A 19,524-nucleotide genomic window follows, 5' to 3' on the forward strand; every position below is an offset into this window, starting at 1 on the left:
TACACTATGGTGACTTCACTCGCCGCACCATCTGCAGCTATTCATTGGTAGTGTCTGATAGGTGGTAGCCATCTTGAGAAGGCGTTAGCTTGTCACTGCTCAGTGAGGCGGGGGTGGGCCGCTGTCAGTAAGGCGGCCATGGGCCGCTGTCAGTGAGGTGGTAATGGGCCGCTGTCAGTGAGGCGGGGGGTGGGCCGCTGTCAGTGAGGCGGGATGGGCCACTATCAGTGAGGTGGGATGGGCCACTATCAGTGAGGCGGGGATGGGCTGTGGGAGAGAGATAAAGTGAACGGAGATAAAGTACCATACAACCAGCTCCTGTCATTTTTTTAACATGGCAGTTAAAAGCTGATTGGCTGGCACTTTATCTCTGTCCACTTTCTCTCTCTCCAAGCCATAGACTCCATAATGTGTCCAGTCACGTTAGTGTATATTCTATCCTTATACCATGCTATATATATGTGTGCATATAGATATACTGTATATATATTTATATACGGCGATCAGGATCCCTGCAGTCAGAATACTGACACCGCAATCCCGGCACTAGTCAGCATGCTAGCACCGGTATCCCAAATAGGGTCTCCAGCTCGGCGCTGGAACCTTCGACAGACAGAATCCTGAATGAGCAGGCGTCACCGTGCCTGACCCTGAGGGTTGTTAGGTTTAGGCTGCGGGGGAGGGTTCGGGTTAGGCTGCACTCGCCGGGGGGTTAGGCAACCCCTAGGGAGGGTTAGGGTAAGAGGGGGGTACACACAGAGCGATGTTCACTCAATTTCTAAGCAATCTGACTAGATTGCTTAGAAATTAAGAACACAACGCTTTGTGTGTAGGGGTGCAGGCTCTAGATTGGGCATGCATGCATACCCAATCTAGTGAGATCGCTCGTTTCACCGCTAGGTGAAATAAGCGTTCCCCCCGTCCCACTCGCTCAGCACACATCGCGCTGTGCTGAGCGGAGGGAGAGATGTGTGCTGAGCGGAGGGAGAGATGTGTGCTGAGCGGAGGGAGAGATGTGTGCTGAGCGGTCTGTGATAGATCGCTCAGCACACATCTCCGGGAGAAATCTCCCATGTGTACCCGCCTTAAGGATGCGAGTAGAGAGGATTAGGTTTAGGCTGTGGGAAAGGGGGGGTTATGAATAGGCTGCGGGGGGGGGGGGGGATTGGGTTAGGGCACTGAAAGGGAGGGTTATTTGGCTGGGGAAAGGTAAGTACACTTACCTTCCCATGTCAGGATTCTAAACATCGGGATGCCACGGTCTGTATTCTGACCGCTGGCATATTATACCCAACCCAAAACCCATATACTGTAGATATATAATGTGTGTGTATTTTCACACAAATATTTGGGGGAAAACCTCTTTAAATACTGTGTTTGCCATCTGGAAATCTGTATGTACAATGCAAAAGCACTTAAGGGGAGATTCAATTCTTTTCACCCCTTTTCACACCCGTTCTGTTTCTGCCCTCAGGGACGTTGTATCATTATTTCAGCTCGCTACCCCCAGAGTAGGGAGGCACCCAACCCTTTACACAGCTAAACCTGATTACTATGGGCGCAATATGCGCGATAACGGAGATCATTTTAGAAAGGAAATTGGGCATGATATATCATTTGAATCTCACCCTAAGAATGTTATAACTTCCCATCGTCTGCAGATAGGAGGCAATGGGGGGAACTCAAATGTTTGAAAAGTCGGTTGGGTGTCAGTTTTTTCCTGTCTATTAGATAGGAAAAAAAGACTCCCAACTGACTTTTCAAACATTTAAATCTCCCCCAAAGTGTGTGTTCTTGCAGGGCAATACCACTGTGTGGCTCTCTAAGGTGCTTAAGGGGGGTACACACGGAGAGATCAGTGCTTAAATTCTAAAGGGGGGTACACACCTAGAGATGTGTGCTGAGCGATCTATCGCAGACCGCTCAGCACACATCTCTCCCCCCGCTCAGTACAGTGCGATGTGTGCTGAGCGAGGAGGAAGGGGATGGGGGGCCGCTCACTTCACACAGCGCTGAAGCGAGCGACCTGCTAGATTGAGCCTGCATGCAAGCTCAATCTAGCAATAGCGACGCGCGGGGCCGCGCATCGCTATCGTTGGGGGGCATACACACGAGAGATCCGTGCTTAACTGCTAAGCAATCTAGTCAGATTGCTTGGATTTTAAGCACGGATCTTTCCGCGTGTACCCCCCTTAAGCAATCTGACTAGATTGCTTAGAACTTAAGCACGGATCTCTCCGTGTGAATGCCCCCCAGCGATAGCGATGCGCGGCGCTATCGCCGGTGCTAGATTGGCCTGCATGCAGACACAATCTAGCAGGTCACTCATTTCACCGCTGGGTGAAACGAGCAGTCCACCGTCCGCACCCCTCGCTCAGCACACGTCGCGCTGTGCTAAGCGGGGGGAGAGATGTGTACTGAGCGGTCACTGATAGATCGCTCAGCACACATCTCTCCCCGTGTGTACACGGCTTTACACTCACACAGATAGATAAAATACAATTGGAATACACGTTAATCTGATCTGTTCTTGATCCCTCCTTAGATAACGTGGTTACATGTAACTATGGTTTTTTTTGTTCAGCAGAGTGGCATCCTGAGTGTGACTGATCCTCTGCCTGTACTTCTGCATTAAGGGAGAAGAAGGAGACAGAAGGCAGAGGGGAATACATACAGGTGACAGCGGCATCCCGGCTGTGAGGCAGCGAGACACCTCGCAGGCACGCTTCGGGCTCGCTGGCGCGTTTCACTCACCACAGGTTATATTCCCTCTCGGGTGGTGGCATGGACCCACCACCTGAGTGGGAATTCTGGGTTGCGGTCGGGATTCTGACCGCCAGCATTTGAATGTCTGTCGGGATTCCGGCATCGGGATCCTGAATGCCGGGATCCTGACAGGTGGTATATTAACCGCTTCCCGGCAGAGGATCTTCAGATAAACAACAGCAAGGATAGTATAGCTCTGAGGTGAAGAGTTCAATTCATGGCCCATCAAAGTGGAGTTTGTATGTTCAGCCTGTGTTTGTGTGCATAGACATTTCTATAAAGGGTGCAAGATGTGTGGTGCAAATGGGCCCCTGGGTCAGGGGGCACCACACCACACACACAGCACTCAAAAATTATACTCAACCCTCTGGAGTCCCGCGGCGGCGACCCTGCATTGCAAACACAAATCACTTGGAAAATGGTGCCATGTTCCCAGAAACCTGCACATGCACAGTAGGCTCTGGAATATGCCAGAGTCTACTCACTGAAGGAGAGGAGAGGGCCCACAATGGAGGCGGGATCCGGTCTGAAGATCGACAGTGTCTAGGTTGACAATGTTTAGGTCAACCACTATAGGTCGACAGTTACTAGGTCGACAGGGTCAGTAGGTCGACAGGGTCAGAAGGTTGACATGTTCTATGTCGACAGGTCAAAAGGTCGACATGAGGTTTTTTTTAAACAAATCTTTTTGTTTTACTTTTTCATACTTAACGATCCACGTGGACTATGATTGGAACGGTAATCCGAGGGGACACGGTGCACTTATTGGGGTTCCTGGTCACTCTACGAAGAAAACGACACCAACAAAAACATAAAAAACTCATGTCGACCTTTTAACCTGTCGACCTAGAACATGTCGACCTTCTGACCCTGTCGACCTAGTGACTGTCGACCTATAGTGGTCGACCTAAATATTATCGACCTAGACACTGTCGATCTAATGATCCACACCCACGGAGGCTGCCCCTGTTTGTGTGGCTTTACTTTGGGTTTCCTCCCACACTCCGTAAAACACAGATAGGTTAATTGGCTTCTGAAAGAAAATTAACCTTAGGGATATATTTACTAAAAGTTGATTTTCATCATTTTATATTTAAATCGATGTTGGGCTTCCAGGAATAATACTAACATTAAAAAAATTATATAAAAAATATTTATGTTAGTAAATATGTGTTTCATCCCCTAGAGCCTAAAATCTATTGAAATTGATTTTGATAGATTTTAATTTGATGAAAATACCTTTAGTGAATAAACCCCCTAGTGTCTATATGTGTCTATGTGATAGAGATTATACAGCTTGATTTAGAGATGGACAGTATTGTATGCAGCAGCTGTGCTAAATTATGCAAATGCAGCAGGAGGCGTCTGTAGTAGAAAGACAGTCACGGCAGGCTTTTGTGATGTGCTTCTGCGTGCAAAGTTGCAGCATCAGATCATCTGCATGAACATCAGTCATCTGAGTAACCCTAAAGTTAGCCTCAATACGCCATGTGACATGAGATGCTTGGCATGAGTAAGGTGCCAGGTCCTGTGCAACTCTGTTAGTGCTTTTCAAGTACTTTTACCTGAAAATGCATCTTAAGGTGGGTACACACTATTAGATATATCTGCAGATCAATTGATCTGCAGATATATCTATGTACGGAGCGGGCAGTGTGCTGTGCATACACACAGCCCGATCCGCCGGGGGACTGACGTCATGAACTGGGCGCGCTCGCGCCCGCCCAGTTCACCTGTCAATCACCGCCGGCCACAGCAGCATGTGTACGGGCGGTCGGACGACCGCCCCGTACACACACAGCGACGGGCCAATATATCGTTAGATATATTGGCTGTCGGCTGTGCTGCGCGGCCGACGCGATACGTCTGTGAACGACGGAGTTCACAGACGTATCGCCCGTACACACTGGCCGACGGTCCCGCGATGTATCGGCCGTTCAAGAGAACGGCCGATACATCGACCAGTGTGTACGGGCCTTTAGTCACAATGGGATGTGGCTTAATGGACGCACCAGGAGACCGTGCTGACTAATTTGATGAGTCATGTATATGTGTACGATTCATATCCCTTTCACACATGTGACCTGAGAATTTACTGGGTCTATCAAGCTGGCAAATTCCCGAGGCTCTTTGGAGGTAGTTTCCCTTTACACATACCAAAATCCCAGGTTGATGTGACAGGGATATGAGTCTATGGGGGTAATTCAATCCTGATCGCTTGCTAGCGTTTTTGCAGCGCTGCGATCAGGTCAGAACTGCGCATGCGATGGGTTTGTGCAAAGAATCCATTCGCACGGGCGATCGCAAGGAGATTGACAGGAAGAAGGCATTTGTGGGTGGCAACTGCCCATTTTCAGGGAGTGGTTGGAAAAACGCAGGCGTGTCCAAGTGTTTGCAAGGAGGGTTCCTGACGTCAATTCCGGTCCCGGACAGGCTGAAGCGATCGCAACGGCTGAGCAAGTCCTGGGCTACTCAGAGACTGCACAAGATCTAATTGGTACAGCTCTGCTACACATGCGTTCGCACACTTGCAAAGCAAAAATACACTCCCCTATGGGCGACGACTATCTGTTCACAGCAGTGCAAAAAACCCCTAGCGAGCGATCAGGTCTCAATTAGGCCCTGTATACGGAGCACAACGGGACTTGGCGTGGAAAAAAGCAGCTGCTGCATTGTAGCACTTTATATATAGATTCAGACTTGTACACAGATATACAAGTGTCACATATATTAATCAGCACAGTCCCCTGGTGCGTCCTAGTGACATTGCATTTCCTGGTAAAACAATGCAAAAACTTGCCCAGTGCTAGCAGTCTGAGGGGACCTGACACACTGAATTGGGCTGTTTCCAGCAACTGAGGAGGACACATCTGTATGCATGAAACCTCAAATAGTATTATGTCAATAATAAAAGTGTTAAGGGGCCTACTCATCATCACTAATGGGCCCGTTACACACCTGTAAATGCTAGATTCCAAATTTTTCATGTAACAAGCCCATTCAGTATAAGGGGCCCGATACGGCCACCTAGTATTAAGCAAACTCTGTAAACTGAAAGTTTTGGAGTTTGCTTGTGAGAACCAATGCCATCTTTAGATGGCGCTGGTTCATGGAGCCCCGTTCCTTCCTATGGGATCCGGGGGTTGCGAAGATGGATCTAAGCAGATCGCGCTGCCGCCTCTGCCCGACCTTTGACTGTGCGCATGTGTGACTTTCTTAGGCAAGTTTGTTTTTTTTGCCGCCCCTTGAATGAGTATTATCTCCAAATGTCATTGTCTTCTAATATCCGTAGAATTTAGTGTAGGGAGTACATGTATTTCCACATCTATAACAATTATAATTAAGGTTGCCTTATATATAGGCTATATTATATCTAAATGCTTTAACCAATGAAGTAGGCTGTTGGTTATTGTTATCGTGTGAATAGCAGTTTCTAGATCAGAGGAGCGTCCTGAGAAACTGGAAAACTTCCACTCGCTGTGACTTTGGAATCCTCCCAGGGGTGCGTTCTTCCTCCTGAACCCTTGCAGCATGCCATTCAGGTTCTCCCAACTGCAGAAGGTCTGTTCCATGAAGTCATCAGGGCACAACAGATTACCATCAGTTCCAACACCAGTACCACTGCTGTTATACATGCGAGTATGGCCTAAATTAGCATTATCTTTCCTGAAAAAAAAAATGTTTAGTAAAGATATAGTAAGAATATCAAAATGTAAATAAACAATATTACCACGGACCTGTTTCTGTACTGCACTAGGCTCTAATGTGCATGCATTGTAAAACAGCCCTCTGCTTATCATTATGCACAGTCTCTGCCTGGAAATGGTGTATGTAAGGAACTATACAGAAACACACACGTGTATGGGTATATATTCAGTTACACAGATAAGTCAATGTGCCTTGCACTCATTGAGCAATACTGCTACATACACTGTATGCTTTGTACAGGTAAACAGTTACTTCCTGCTCCTCTCCCCCCTCCCCCTGCACCTCCCCTCACAGGTGCTGTAGGTGCCAGGCTGGGAGCATAGTACAGAAGGAAACAGTGGCTGCAGGTAATAGTGGTGTCTCTTGTAACTGTTTGCTGGTTGCTACAATGATCTATGTTCATACCTTCTTGGAAACCTGTCTGTTGTATAGTTGCCTGTCTTTGTTATCTTCCAACTGGACCCTGTGTGTTTTTCCCATGACCTGTCCTGTCCTCCTGTCGCTTTGGTTTCACATGTCTGGAAAGGATACAATTAGCTTTCCTCCTATGTCCTTCTTATGCGTTCTGCCTCTGTGTGCCTCTTATGAGATTATACTGCTGATGGTGACAGTTTCTGTCTGCAGTTCATGTTTCACTTGCGAAACACTTCCATGCAGGGAGGCGGCAGTGAAAGTGTATTGTTGGGTGGACACACCTGGAACTACTATCTGACCTTGGGCTGGTCACATTCCTATTATCTCTTTTTTTTTTTGTGTGTTTCTTAAACTGTTGTGTAAACAGGTTAATGCATACCCTCCAACATGACCCGCCCCACTAGGTACAAAATGCTCTGTTTCTGGACTTCCCTCTTAATTTATTATTGCCATCACCTGTGAAGAAACAGCTTTCTTATCATTTAACTAGTTCAACACAGGTGATGGAAAACATAAATTAAGAGGGAAGTCCAGAAACAGAGCATTTTGTACCTAGTGGGGCGGGTCATGTTGGAGGGTCTGTTAATGTGTTTACTGATGGATTGTTACAGTCACTATATACAGCATATACTTGTATGTTTAAGTGTTGGTGTCTATGTTTTTATCTGTCAGGAGCCTGGAGATCTCCTTTCACTGATGAGCCCGTGATGTTCCAAGAAAATGACTGGTGAGAGCTGGCACTGGATTATTTTATGACACACCCAGGGCTCCTGCACGGCCCAGGGGGACACAGCTACCTGTGTGACTATTAATTGTCTCATTGCGGTGAATTATTGGCAGTATAAGAGAGGATAAAGCAAAACGTCATACATATGGTGTACTGGGCTTTCTGGTGGATGGTATCAGCCATTCTTTAATCTAGCCTCAATGCTGAGCCTATACGGCTGGTTTCCAAAGGTGCAACATCAGCCCTTAAGCTGGAGACACGCCGACCACAGTGTGACATAGCGATGCAGTGTAACGATACATCACATCCGCTGTACAACCTAAACAATCCACTGTATAATGACGCGATGTATCATTACATGCTGCAGGTAACAACACCACATTGGCCATGGAATCGTCCCATTGGACATGCAGCACATCCAGTGGGACAAGTCAATGAATGACAGATACTATATGATGTGTACGATATATCATATTGATCCGCATTGGATGATACTGTACATCCCACAATATATCTTATACCGTGAACTCAGCTTCACAGTCAAGCCACTGACTTCACTGTTCGGTTGTATTCAGTGTCTGTGAGCCTATGGGCTGATGCAGTGCCTTTTGGAATGCAGATCTGCACTATAAAAGGGTGTTTGAGCTAAAATGGGGAACTAAACCATGAACCTAAGAGGCGTCTGTTCATACAGCACAACCTGTGAATATGAGGAGTCCTATAGAGTACTAGTTACCAGCCCGTCAAAATGATGGAATAATATAACAGTAATGTCAGCTCCAGCAGCTGTGCGCTTCCAAACGGAGCAACACTTGAATTGCTCTGCCTGGCAACATCTAGTGGCCCCCAGTGCTCAAAACACTTGAATCCCCCCCTTCCCCCCCATAGAGGTGGGAAGTAGCATTAACCATTTATTATGCAGGATGCTAAATTGTTTGTACTTTCTCAGTGTTGGATGACTGTGGGCTACTGTGATGATGTATTTCATATTAGTCATTACTAGGTTATATATGCTAATAGCTCAGACAATTCCATGATAAATTAAATGCTCAGTGTATTTTTTTGTAAAATGTTGCTGAGATACGTATCTGAGAGTGTGCGCTATCAAATGTAACATGATGCCTGATTTGATCTGGTTATAATAATCAGATTGCTATCAGTCAGGCCGTAAACTTGGTCAGAATAAGGGGGTAATTCAGACTTGATCGCTAGGCTGCGTTTTCTCACAGCCTGCAACTAGGTCCGAACTGCGCATGCGTATGCACTGCAATGCGCAGGCGTGTCTGACTTTACCGGGCATCGGTGCATATCAACGGGATGGTGCAGGAGATTGACAGGGAGAGGGCGTTTGTGGGTGGCAACTGACCATTTTCAGGGAGTGTCTGGAAAAACCCAGGTGTTCCCAAGCGTTTTCAGGGAGGGTGTCTGACGTCAAATCCGTTCCGGGACAGGCTGATGTGATTGCAGCGGCTTAGTAAGTCCTGGGCTGCGAAGAGACTGCACAAAATCAGTTTGTGCAGCATTGCGGCGACTATCTGATCGCAGGACAGCAAAAATCGCTGCCCAGCGATCTGGTCTGAATTAGGCCCTATAACCACTAGTGGTCTGTGTGAATATTAACTTTTTTAAGGATCGATTCAATGAACACCCCTGTGAGTCTGGGCAAGTAAGTATGGCTATATGCCCCTTTTATGGTAGCCTGGGACTGGCTACCGTAAATGGCTGCATACAAAAATCAGCAATTCCAGGGCGAGATCGGGCCACGATGTGGGCAATTCCAGGGGGGTACTCACGGGAGAGATGTGTGCTGAGCGATCTTAACACAGACCGCTCAGCACACATCTCTCACCCCGCTCAGCACACGCGATGTGCTGAGCGAGGGGGAAAGCCGACGGGGGGCCGCTCACTTCACACAACGGTGAAGTGAGCGACCCGCTAGATTGAGCCTGCATGCAGCTCAATCTAGCATCGGCGATAGCGATGCGCGGGGCCGCGCATCGCTATCGCTGGAGGGCATACACACGGCAGATCCGTGCTTAAAATCTAAGCAATCTAGCAAGATTGCTTAGATTTTAAGCACGGATCTCTCCGTGTGTACCCCCCTTAACAGATCCAGAAGTAATCCAGCCAATTGGTCCGATCACCAAATAGCCATTTGTCATCTAAATTACCCCAAGCATAAAGATCAACAAGTGTGTAGCCAGGGTAACAGGGAGGTAAACAGTGAAAGGAGATTATTACACTGTGACAGACTATTTATTCATCTGTGTCATTTACTTTTACAGGCATATAGAAGCATATAGGGAGTATTTCTGGCTGACTGTTAGTAAACTTTTCTGACATGTATAAGGGAAAGAACAGTGATGTCCATTGCACACCAGCCACATTGGAAATATTTGTATTTTTTTCTGATTTAAATGGTTTTACTTGGCTATTTTATGTCTATTTTTCGGTGAAAGATTTGGCCCAGGGTTTAATCAGTTTACTGTAGTCGGTGACTAAAATACTTTCCGATGACTTACCTTACTAGTAAGCTTAGACGGCTTTCAGCCATGGCTCAGGAGTGTATAGGTACTGATCCACCACTAGTACTTACAGCTGATCCATACCAATAGGAAAGCCGCTTGCCACAGTACTCTGATATTGCACTAGCTGGAATGCTTGGAAGGTCACAACACATTTGTTTAATTATTACAGTATTTCAAGACCGGGCCAGTTGTGTAACAACAAGACAAGCCAAGAGGAACTTTAAGTTTAAACATTTACTATTGAACAAGAGGTGGTTTTAGACCTCATGGGGCCCTAAGCAAGACACAAATATGGGGCCCCTCTTCCTCAAACAATCCATAGCACTACATTTTCGTTCCTGATGTATGCTCTTTACATTATTGGATGTTATTTGTCAGGGGTGTGTAATAATCTTAAAATTGCAGGACATGCAGGACACTGCATTATACATTAAATGGGCTGCCTGTATTATCTATTGGCACTTTGTGACAGAGGCTGCGGCGCTGGAACCTTGTAGAGCTGGGCTGTTATCTCACTAGGACAGGCTTTATCTTCTGTTATCAGCCCTGTGCAGCCCCTGCCCAGTCAGTGTATGCCGCCCCCAGTCAGTGTATGCCACCCCCAGTCAGTGTATGCTGCCCCCACCCCCTATCACACTTTCCCACTCAACCCTCACGGTCACACATTCTCACTCACTGTAACACATTCCCACTCACCCAACATTGTCATACATACACACTCACTCAGTAGCGGACCTTGCTACGGGCACACAGGACTTGCCCGGGGCACCGCCTTCCGGAGGGCGCCGCCACCATGGCAAGATCCGCTACTGTTGGTCAGTGCCCCCTGGTGCTGTGAAGGAAACTAGACGCTACCTGTCTAGTTTCCCTTCATGGAGAGGACCTTTGCTGTGCGGTGAGCGATGACGTCATCACGCACCGCACAGCATTGTGGTACTGGCACATAGACGCTAGGGGTCATAATTGACTTCTAGTGTCTATGCTGTGCTATGGGAGAGACGTCATGACGTCTCTCCCATAGATCCAAGGAGCGGCGCCGGCGGAGGTCATGACGTCTCTCCCATAGATCCGAGGAGCGGCGCCGGCGGAGTTCAGCAGCGTTCGGGAATCAGGTGCGGGGATAGTAAGTATTAATTAATTGTTAGTTTTTTGTAAGCGGCGCTACTCAACAAACGGAGGCACAACTCTACATGGGGTACAAATGGGGGCACAACTCTACAGGGGGCATAACTGATCATGCCCCTGTATGAAGCCACGCCACTATTTTCGCCCGGGGCGCCACAAGGGCTAGAACCGGCCCTGCACTCATTAGGCTCCACACCCAAGAGGAGGAAATTACAGTAATTGGATGGGCTGCGGGTAGGGAGCGGGCTAAATGCAGCGATTAGCCCTGCCCCCTCAGACAGCTGCCTCAGAGTGTATTATTTTATGGAAGCGGGCAGGATTGTGCAGGATGCGGGAGAATCACTTACCCTTCTGGGGCTGCAGGGGGACAAGCCGAAATATCGGGAGCCTCCCGCAGCTTCCGGGAGGGTAGGCAAGTATGCTCTGACATCTGTCTGGACTTGTATTAGGTGCTCATCTTGTCCCTCACGCAGCTCATCTCCCTTATACAGGGCTTCCCTCACACATCTTATCCCTCACGCAGCTCATTGCCCTTACAGTTTATCCATCGCACCAGTAGCGGATCTTGCCACAGCGGTGGCGCCCTCCGGACGGCGCCCTCCGGAAAGCGGCGCCCCGGGCACAAATCCTGCTTGCCCGTAGCAAGATCCGCTAACATAGCTTATCCCCTCACAGCTCTCACAATGGGCACGATGTACTAAATATTGCATTTATATTGCAATATTGTTGGACTTTTACAGTGCCGAATATGTGATTTTCTGGCTTCTACTTTGCTGATATGAACTAAGCTTTTTATACTTCTGTGATTATTGCAGTTGTTTATGTGCCTGTGCCATCTAGCAGATTTTTCGGTCATGCACAGTTGGTGTTTCTGGAATCTCTAAGCATTACAATCCAGTGCCAATGGCGGATCTCGTTCATGCGGCTGGGGTCCCTAGATATACAGCATGTTCTTTTTTGTGTGGACATGTGGTGGTACTGGTGGAAGGGGCAGCTGCGGGAGGCTCTTCATCTTGTTGTTAGCGGTGGGTGAGCCCTGGGTGACCTCTGGCTGGAGCAGAACTGGTTGCCTCAGAAATTGGTGCTGTTCCATGTGAGCCGTGCCCCCCATTCACACAGCTGTCCCACCTCAGATTTGTCTCCTCTCATAAAGTCCCCCCCCCCCCCCCAATACAGTGCATTTCCAGTTAGGCACACAGCTCTCCCCCACCACAACTTCTCTCCTCTCATACAGCCCCCCCCCAGCTTATTTCTCCTCTCATACAGCCCCCCATCCCACCCCTACACAGCATATCTCCCTCTCTCATACAGCCCCCCATCCCACCACTACACAGCCTATCTCTCCTCTCATACAGCCCCCACAGCTTATCTCCCTCTCTCATACAGCCCCCCACCCCACCACTACACAGCTTATCTCTCCTCTCATACAGCCCCCCACCCCACCCCTACACAGCATATATCCCTCTCTCATACAGCCCCCCATCCCACCACTACACAGCCTATCTCTCCTCTCATACAGCCCCCCACCCCACCCCTACACAGCATATCTCCCTCTCTCATACAGCCCCCCACCACTACACAGCATATCTCCCTCTCTCATACAGCCCCCCACCCCACCACTACACAGCATATCTCCCTCTCTCATACAGCCCCCCACCCCACCACTACACAGCCTATCTCTCCTCTCATACAGCCCCCCACCCCACCACTACACAGCCTATCTCTCCTCTCATACAGCCCCCCACCCCACCCCTGCACAGCATATTTCCCTCTCTCATACAGCCCCCCACCCCACCACTACACAGCCTATCTCTCCTCTCATACAGCCCCCCACCCCACCCCTACACAGCATATCTCCCTCTCTCATACAGCCCCCCACCCCACCACTACACAGCCTATCTCTCCTCTCATACAGCCCCCCACCTTACCACTACACAGCCTATCTCTCCTCTCATACAGCCCCCCACCCCTCCCCTACACAGCATATCTCCCTCTCTCATACAGCCCCCCACCACTACACAGCCTATCTCTCCTCTCATACAGCCCCCCACAGCATATCTCCCTCTCTCATACAGCCCCCCATCCCACCACTACACAGCCTATCTCTCCTCTCATACATCCCCCACCCCACCCCTACACAGCATATCTCCCTCTCTCATACAGCCCCCCACCCCACCACTACACAGCATATCTCCCTCTCTCATACAGCCCCCCACCCCACCCCTACACAGCATATCTCCCTCTCTCATACAGCCCCCCACCCCACCACTACACAGCCTATCTCTCCTCTCATACAGCCCCCCACCCCACCCCTACACAGCATATTTCCCTCTCTCATACAGCCCCCCACCCCACCACTACACAGCCTATCTCTCCTCTCATACAGCCCCCCACAGCTTATCTCCCTCTCTCATACAGCCCCCCACCCCACCACTACACAGCTTATCTCTCCTCTCATACAGCCCCCCACCCCACCCCTACACAGCATATATCCCTCTCTCATACAGCCCCCCACCACACCACTACACAGCCTATCTCTCTTCTCATACATCCCCCACCCCACCCCTACACAGCATATCTCTCTCTCTCATACAGCCCCCCACTCCACCACTACACAGCCTATCTCTCCTCTCATACAGCCCCCCACCCCACCCCTACACAGCATATCTCCCTCTCTCATACAGCCCCCCACCCCACCCCTACACAGCATATCTCCCTCTCTCATACAGCCCCCCACCACTACACAGCATATCTCCCTCTCTCATACAGCCCCCCACCCCACCACTACACAGCATATCTCCCTCTCTCATACAGCCCCCCACCCCACCACTACACAGCCTATCTCTCCTCTCATACAGCCCCCCACCCCACCCCTACACAGCATATCTCCCTCTCTCATACAGCCCCCCACCCCACCACTACACAGCCTATCTCTCCTCTCATACAGCCCCCCACCTTACCACTACACAGCCTATCTCTCCTCTCATACAGCCCCCCACCCCTCCCCTACACAGCATATCTCCCTCTCTCATACAGCCCCCCACCCCACCACTACACAGCCTATCTCTCCTCTCATACAGCCCCCCACAGCATATCTCCCTCTCTCATACAGCCCCCCATCCCACCACTACACAGCCTATCTCTCCTCTCATACATCCCCCACCCCACCCCTACACAGCATATCTCCCTCTCTCATACAGCCCCCCACCCCACCACTACACAGCATATCTCCCTCTCTCATACAGCCCCCCACCCCACCCCTACACAGCATATCTCCCTCTCTCATACAGCCCCCCACCCCACCACTACACAGCCTATCTCTCCTCTCATACAGCCCCCCACCCCACCCCTACACAGCATATCTCCCTCTCTCATACAGCCCCCCACCCCACCACTACACAGCATATCTCCCTCTCTCATACAGCCCCCCACCCCACCACTACACAGCCTATCTCTCCTCTCATACAGCCCCCCACAGCATATCTCCCTCTCTCATACAACCCCCCATCCCACCACTACACAGCCTATCTCTCCTCTCATACATCCCCCACCCCACCCCTACACAGCATATCTCCCTCTCTCATACAGCCCCCCACCCCACCACTACCTCTCTCTCCTCTCATACAGCCCCCCACCCCACCCCTACACAGCATATCTCTCCTCTCATACAGCCCCCCACAGCATATCTCCCTCTCTCATACAGCCCCCCACCCCACCACTACACAGCCTATCTCTCCTCTCATACAGCCCCCCACCCCACCACTACACAGCTTATCTCTCCTGTCATACAGCCCCCCACAGCTTATCTCCCTCTCTCATACAGCCCCCCACCCCACCCCACCCCTACACAGCTTATCTCCCTCTCTCATACAGCCCCCCACCCCACCACTACACAGCTTCTCTCCTCTCATACAGCTCTTAACTCATGCAGCTCCCCCCATATACAGCTTACCTCCAGTAATACAGCTCTCTCCCTCCCCTGCCATGCAGCATATGTCCACTCATGCATCTCTGTCCTACCTCTCCCTTGCGCCATCCTACTCAGTTCTCCTCTTCCTTTTTGGCGTCCAGTGGCTCCCGTAATGTTTGTAGGAGCAAATGGGTGAGTGACAATCATGTCACTGCGTCTCATTGCCACCACCGCAATGCCCCTCAGATAACTGTGTAGTACTGTCCTCTCGCCACATGTATTTATGTGGGAGGTGTGGCAGCAGACAGCTCAGCACAAAAGTGACTCGCGGCAGACTCCGGCTTCATCTAGGCAGATGGCAACAGCACATTTTGTGAAGAGCGCTATGTCCTAGTAAAGTGGGCCGGCAGAGGCGAACCGCCTGTACATACAATCGACGGAACACAGTTCCGCCCCGTTCCGGCCCACTTTAACCTCTGCAGCCGGGCCCTCTGCGACCTCCCGGGCCCTAGGCATCCGCTTTGGATGCCTTGCGGTAAATCTGCCACTAATTGAACCAAGAAGCAAGCCTAGAGATTATATCCTACTGGTCACTAACCACAATTTATAGAGCCAGATCTTAGTGGGCCTATGTAAAACAGGTTAAAGGGATGTTTCTCCGTATAGCAGTTATTCACGTTTATAAATATGTGGTGTAGTGTATTTTGTGAACTGTAGGATCGGGGTTTACTTTGTTCATTGTTTTTACATGAAAACCATTTTTGAGCCGCTAGTCTACAGTATATGTACTTTACTACAATAAGCCAAAAGGCAGATGTTAGAAGGCATTTGTGGGCCCCATACCAACATTTTGTAAGGGCTAATGTGCATAAATCGCCGTAGTACAGTGGCAAAGGAGTGAGGCCATCACTGCCCCAAGGTAAAATAAGAATTTACTTACCGATAATTCTATTTCTCGTAGTCCGTAGTGGATGCTGGGGACTCCGTAAGGACCATGGGGAATAGCGGCTCCGCAGGAGACTGGGCACATCTAAAGAAAGCTTTAGGACTATCTGGTGTGCACTGGCTCCTCCCCCTATGACCCTCCTCCAAGCCTCAGTTAGGATACTGTGCCCGGACGAGCGTACACAATAAGGAAGGATTTTGAATCCCGGGTAAGACTCATACCAGCCACACCAATCACACTGTACAACTTGTGATCTGAACCCAGTTAACAGCATGATAACAGAGGAGCCTCTAGAAAAGATGGCTCACTACAGCAATAACCCGATTTTTTTGGTAACAATAACTATGCACAAGTATTGCAGACAATCCGCACTTGGAATGGGCGCCCAGCATCCACTACGGACTACGAGAAATAGAATTATCGGTAAGTAAATTCTTATTTTCTCTAACGTCCTAAGTGGATGCTGGGGACTCCGTAAGGACCATGGGGATTATACCAAAGCTCCCAAACGGGCGGGAGAGTGCGGATGCCTCTGCAGCACCAATGAGAGAACTCCAGGTCCTCCTCAGCCAGGGTATCAATTTTGTAGAATTTACAAACGTATTTGCTCCTGACCAAGTAGCTGCTCGGCAAAGTTGTAAAGCCGAGACCCCTCGGGCAGCCGCCCAAGATGAGCCCACCTTCCTTGTGGAGTGGGCATTTACAGATTTTTGGCTGTGGCAGGCCTGCCACAGAATGTGCAAGCTGAATTGTACTACAAATCCAACGAGCAATAGTCTGCTTAGAAGCAGGAGCACCCAGCTTGTTGGGTGCATACAGGATAACAGCGAGTCAGATTTCCTGACTCCAGCCGTCCTGGAAACATATATTTTCAGGGCCCTGACAACGTCTAGCAACTTGGAGTCCTCAATAGGTTGGTTCAGGTGAAACGCTGAAACCACCTTAGGGAGAAACTGAGGACGAGTCCTCAATTCCGCCCTGTCCGAATGGAAAATCAGAAAAGGACTTTTACAGGATAAAGCCGCCAATTCTGACACGCGCCTGGCCCAGGCCAGGGCCAACAGCATGACCACTTTCCATGTGAGATATTTTAACTCCACAGATTTAAGTGGTTCAAACCAATGTGACTTTTGGAACCCAAAAACTACATTGAGATCCCAAAGTGCCACTGGAGGCACAAAAGGAGGCTGTATATGCAGTACCCCTTTTACAAACGTCTGAACTTCAGGGACTGAAGCTAGTTCTTTTTGGAAGAAAACTGACAGGGCCGAAATTTGAACCTTAATGGACCTCAATTTCAGGCCCATAAACACTCCTGTTTGCAGGAAATGTAGGAATCGACCCAGTTGAATTTCCTCAGTCGGGCCTTACTGGCCTCGCACCACGCCACATATTTTCGCCAAATGCGGTGATAATGTTTTGCGGTTACATCCTTTCTGGCTTTGATCAGGATAGGGATGACTTCATCCGGAATGCCTTTTTTCCTTCAGGATCCGGCGTTCAACCGCCCTGCTGTCAAACGCAGCCGCGGTAAGTCTTGGAACAGACAGGGTCCTTGCTGGAGCAGGTCCCTTCTTAGAGGTAGAGGCCACGGATCCTCCGTGAGCATCTCTTGAAGTTCCGGTTACCAAGTCCTTCTTGGCCAATCCGGAGCCACAAATATAGTGCTTACTCCTCTCCATCTTATCAATCTCAGTACCTTGGGTATGAGAGGCAGAGGAGGGAACACATACACTGACTGGTACACCCACGGTGTTACCAGAGCGTCTACAGCTATTGCCTGTTGGTCCCTTGACCTGGCGCAATACCTGTCGAGTTTTTCCCAACGGTTTATAATTATGTGGAAGACTTCTGGGTGAAGTCCCCACTCTCCCGGGTGGAGGTCGTGCTGAGGAAGTCTGCTTCTTAGTTGTCCACTCTCGGAATGAATACTGCTGACAGTGCTATCACATGATTTTCCGCCCCGCGAAGAATCCTTGCAGCTTCTGCCATTGCCCTCCTGCTTCTTGTGCCACCCTGTCTGTTTACGTGGGTGACTGCCGTGATGTTGTCCGACTGGATCAACACCGGCTGACCTTGAAGCAGAGGTCTTGCTAAGCTTAGAGCATTGTAAATGTCCCTTAGCTTCAGGATATTTATGTGAAGTGATGTCTCCAGGCTTGACCATAAGCCCTGGATATTTCTTCCCTGTGTGACTGCTCCCCAGCCTCGCAGGCTGGCATCCGTGGTCACCAGGACCCAGTCCTGCATGCCGAATCTGAGGCCCTCTAGAAGATGAGCACTCTGCAACCACCACAGGAGGGACACCCTTGTCCTTGGTGACAGGGTTATCCGCTGATGCATCTGAAGATGCGACCCGGACCATTTGTCCAGCAGGTCCCACTGGAAAGTTCTTGCGTGGAATCTGCCGAATGGGATTGCTTCGTAGGAAGCCACCATTTTACCCAGAACCCTTGTGCATTGATGCACTGAGACTTGGCTCGGTTTTAGGAGGTTCCTGACTAGCTTGGATAACTCCCTGGCTTTCTCCTCCGGGAGAAACACCTTTTTCTGGACTGTGTCCAGGATCATCCCTAGGAACAGAAGACAAATCGTCGGAACCAGCTGCGATTTTGGAATATTGAGAATCCAATCGTGCTGCCGCAACACTACCTGAGATAGTGCTACACCGACCTCCAACTGTTCCCTGGATCTTACCCTTATCAGGGAATCGTCCAAGTAAGGGATAACTAAAATTCCCTTCCTTCGAAGGAATATCATCATTTCGGCCATTACCTTGGTAAAGATCCGGGGTGCCGTGGACCATCCATACGGCAGCGTCTGAACTGATAGTGACAGTTCTGTACCATAAACCTGAGGTACCCTTGGTGAGAAGGGTAAATTTTGACATGAAGGTAAGCATCCTTGATGTCCCGAGACATCATGTAGTCCCCTTCTTCCAGGTTCGCAATCACTGCTCTGAGTGACTCAATCTTGAATTTGAACCTCTGTATGTAAGTGTTCAAAGATTTTAGATTTAGAATCGGTCTCACCGAGCCGTCCGGCTTCGGTACCACAACAGTGTGGAATAATACCCCGTTCCCTGTTGCAGGAGGGGTACCTTGATTATCACCTGCTGGGAATACAGCTTGTGAATGGCTTCCAAAACTGTCTCCCTGTCAGAAGGAGACATCGGTAAAGCCGACTTTAGGAAACGGCGAGGGGGAGACGTCTCGAATTCTAATTTGTACCCCTGAGATATCACCTGAAGGATCCAGGGGTCTACTTGCGAGTGAGCCCACTGCGCGCTGAAATTCATTGAGACGGGCCCCCCACCGTGCCTGATTCTGCTTGTAAAGCCCCAGCGTCCTACTGAGGGCTTGGCAGAGGCGGGAGAGGGTTTCTGTTCCTGGGAACTGGC

General features: G+C 49.7%; 1 protein-coding gene and 1 long non-coding RNA gene across 3 annotated transcripts in view; one reads left to right on the forward strand and one right to left on the reverse strand.

Annotated features, from left to right (window-relative positions):
* Positions 1-6,038: 6,038 nt before the first annotated feature.
* On the reverse strand, positions 6,039-7,262 carry LOC134969030 (uncharacterized). The gene is made up of 2 exons (XR_010189378.1): positions 6,880-7,262; positions 6,039-6,432 (listed from the first exon to the last, which is right to left on the reverse strand). It is a non-coding gene; the product is annotated as an uncharacterized LOC134969030 (long non-coding RNA).
* SIGIRR (single Ig and TIR domain containing) overlaps positions 6,672-19,524 on the forward strand; it is a 52,842-nt gene continuing 39,989 nt past the window's right edge. Inside the window, exons 1-2 of one of the 2 annotated variants that reach the window (XM_063944732.1) lie at positions 6,672-6,821; positions 7,561-7,615. In XM_063944732.1, coding sequence (XP_063800802.1) covers positions 7,609-7,615 — 7 coding nt within the window. In that variant the 5' untranslated portion in view covers positions 6,672-6,821; positions 7,561-7,608. The remainder of the gene's footprint in view (positions 6,822-7,560; positions 7,616-19,524) is intronic. The other variant, XM_063944733.1, reaches the window with a different exon arrangement.

This window comes from Pseudophryne corroboree, chromosome 11 (genome assembly GCF_028390025.1).
Source record: "Pseudophryne corroboree isolate aPseCor3 chromosome 11, aPseCor3.hap2, whole genome shotgun sequence".
Classification (NCBI taxonomy): Eukaryota; Metazoa; Chordata; class Amphibia; order Anura; family Myobatrachidae; genus Pseudophryne; species Pseudophryne corroboree.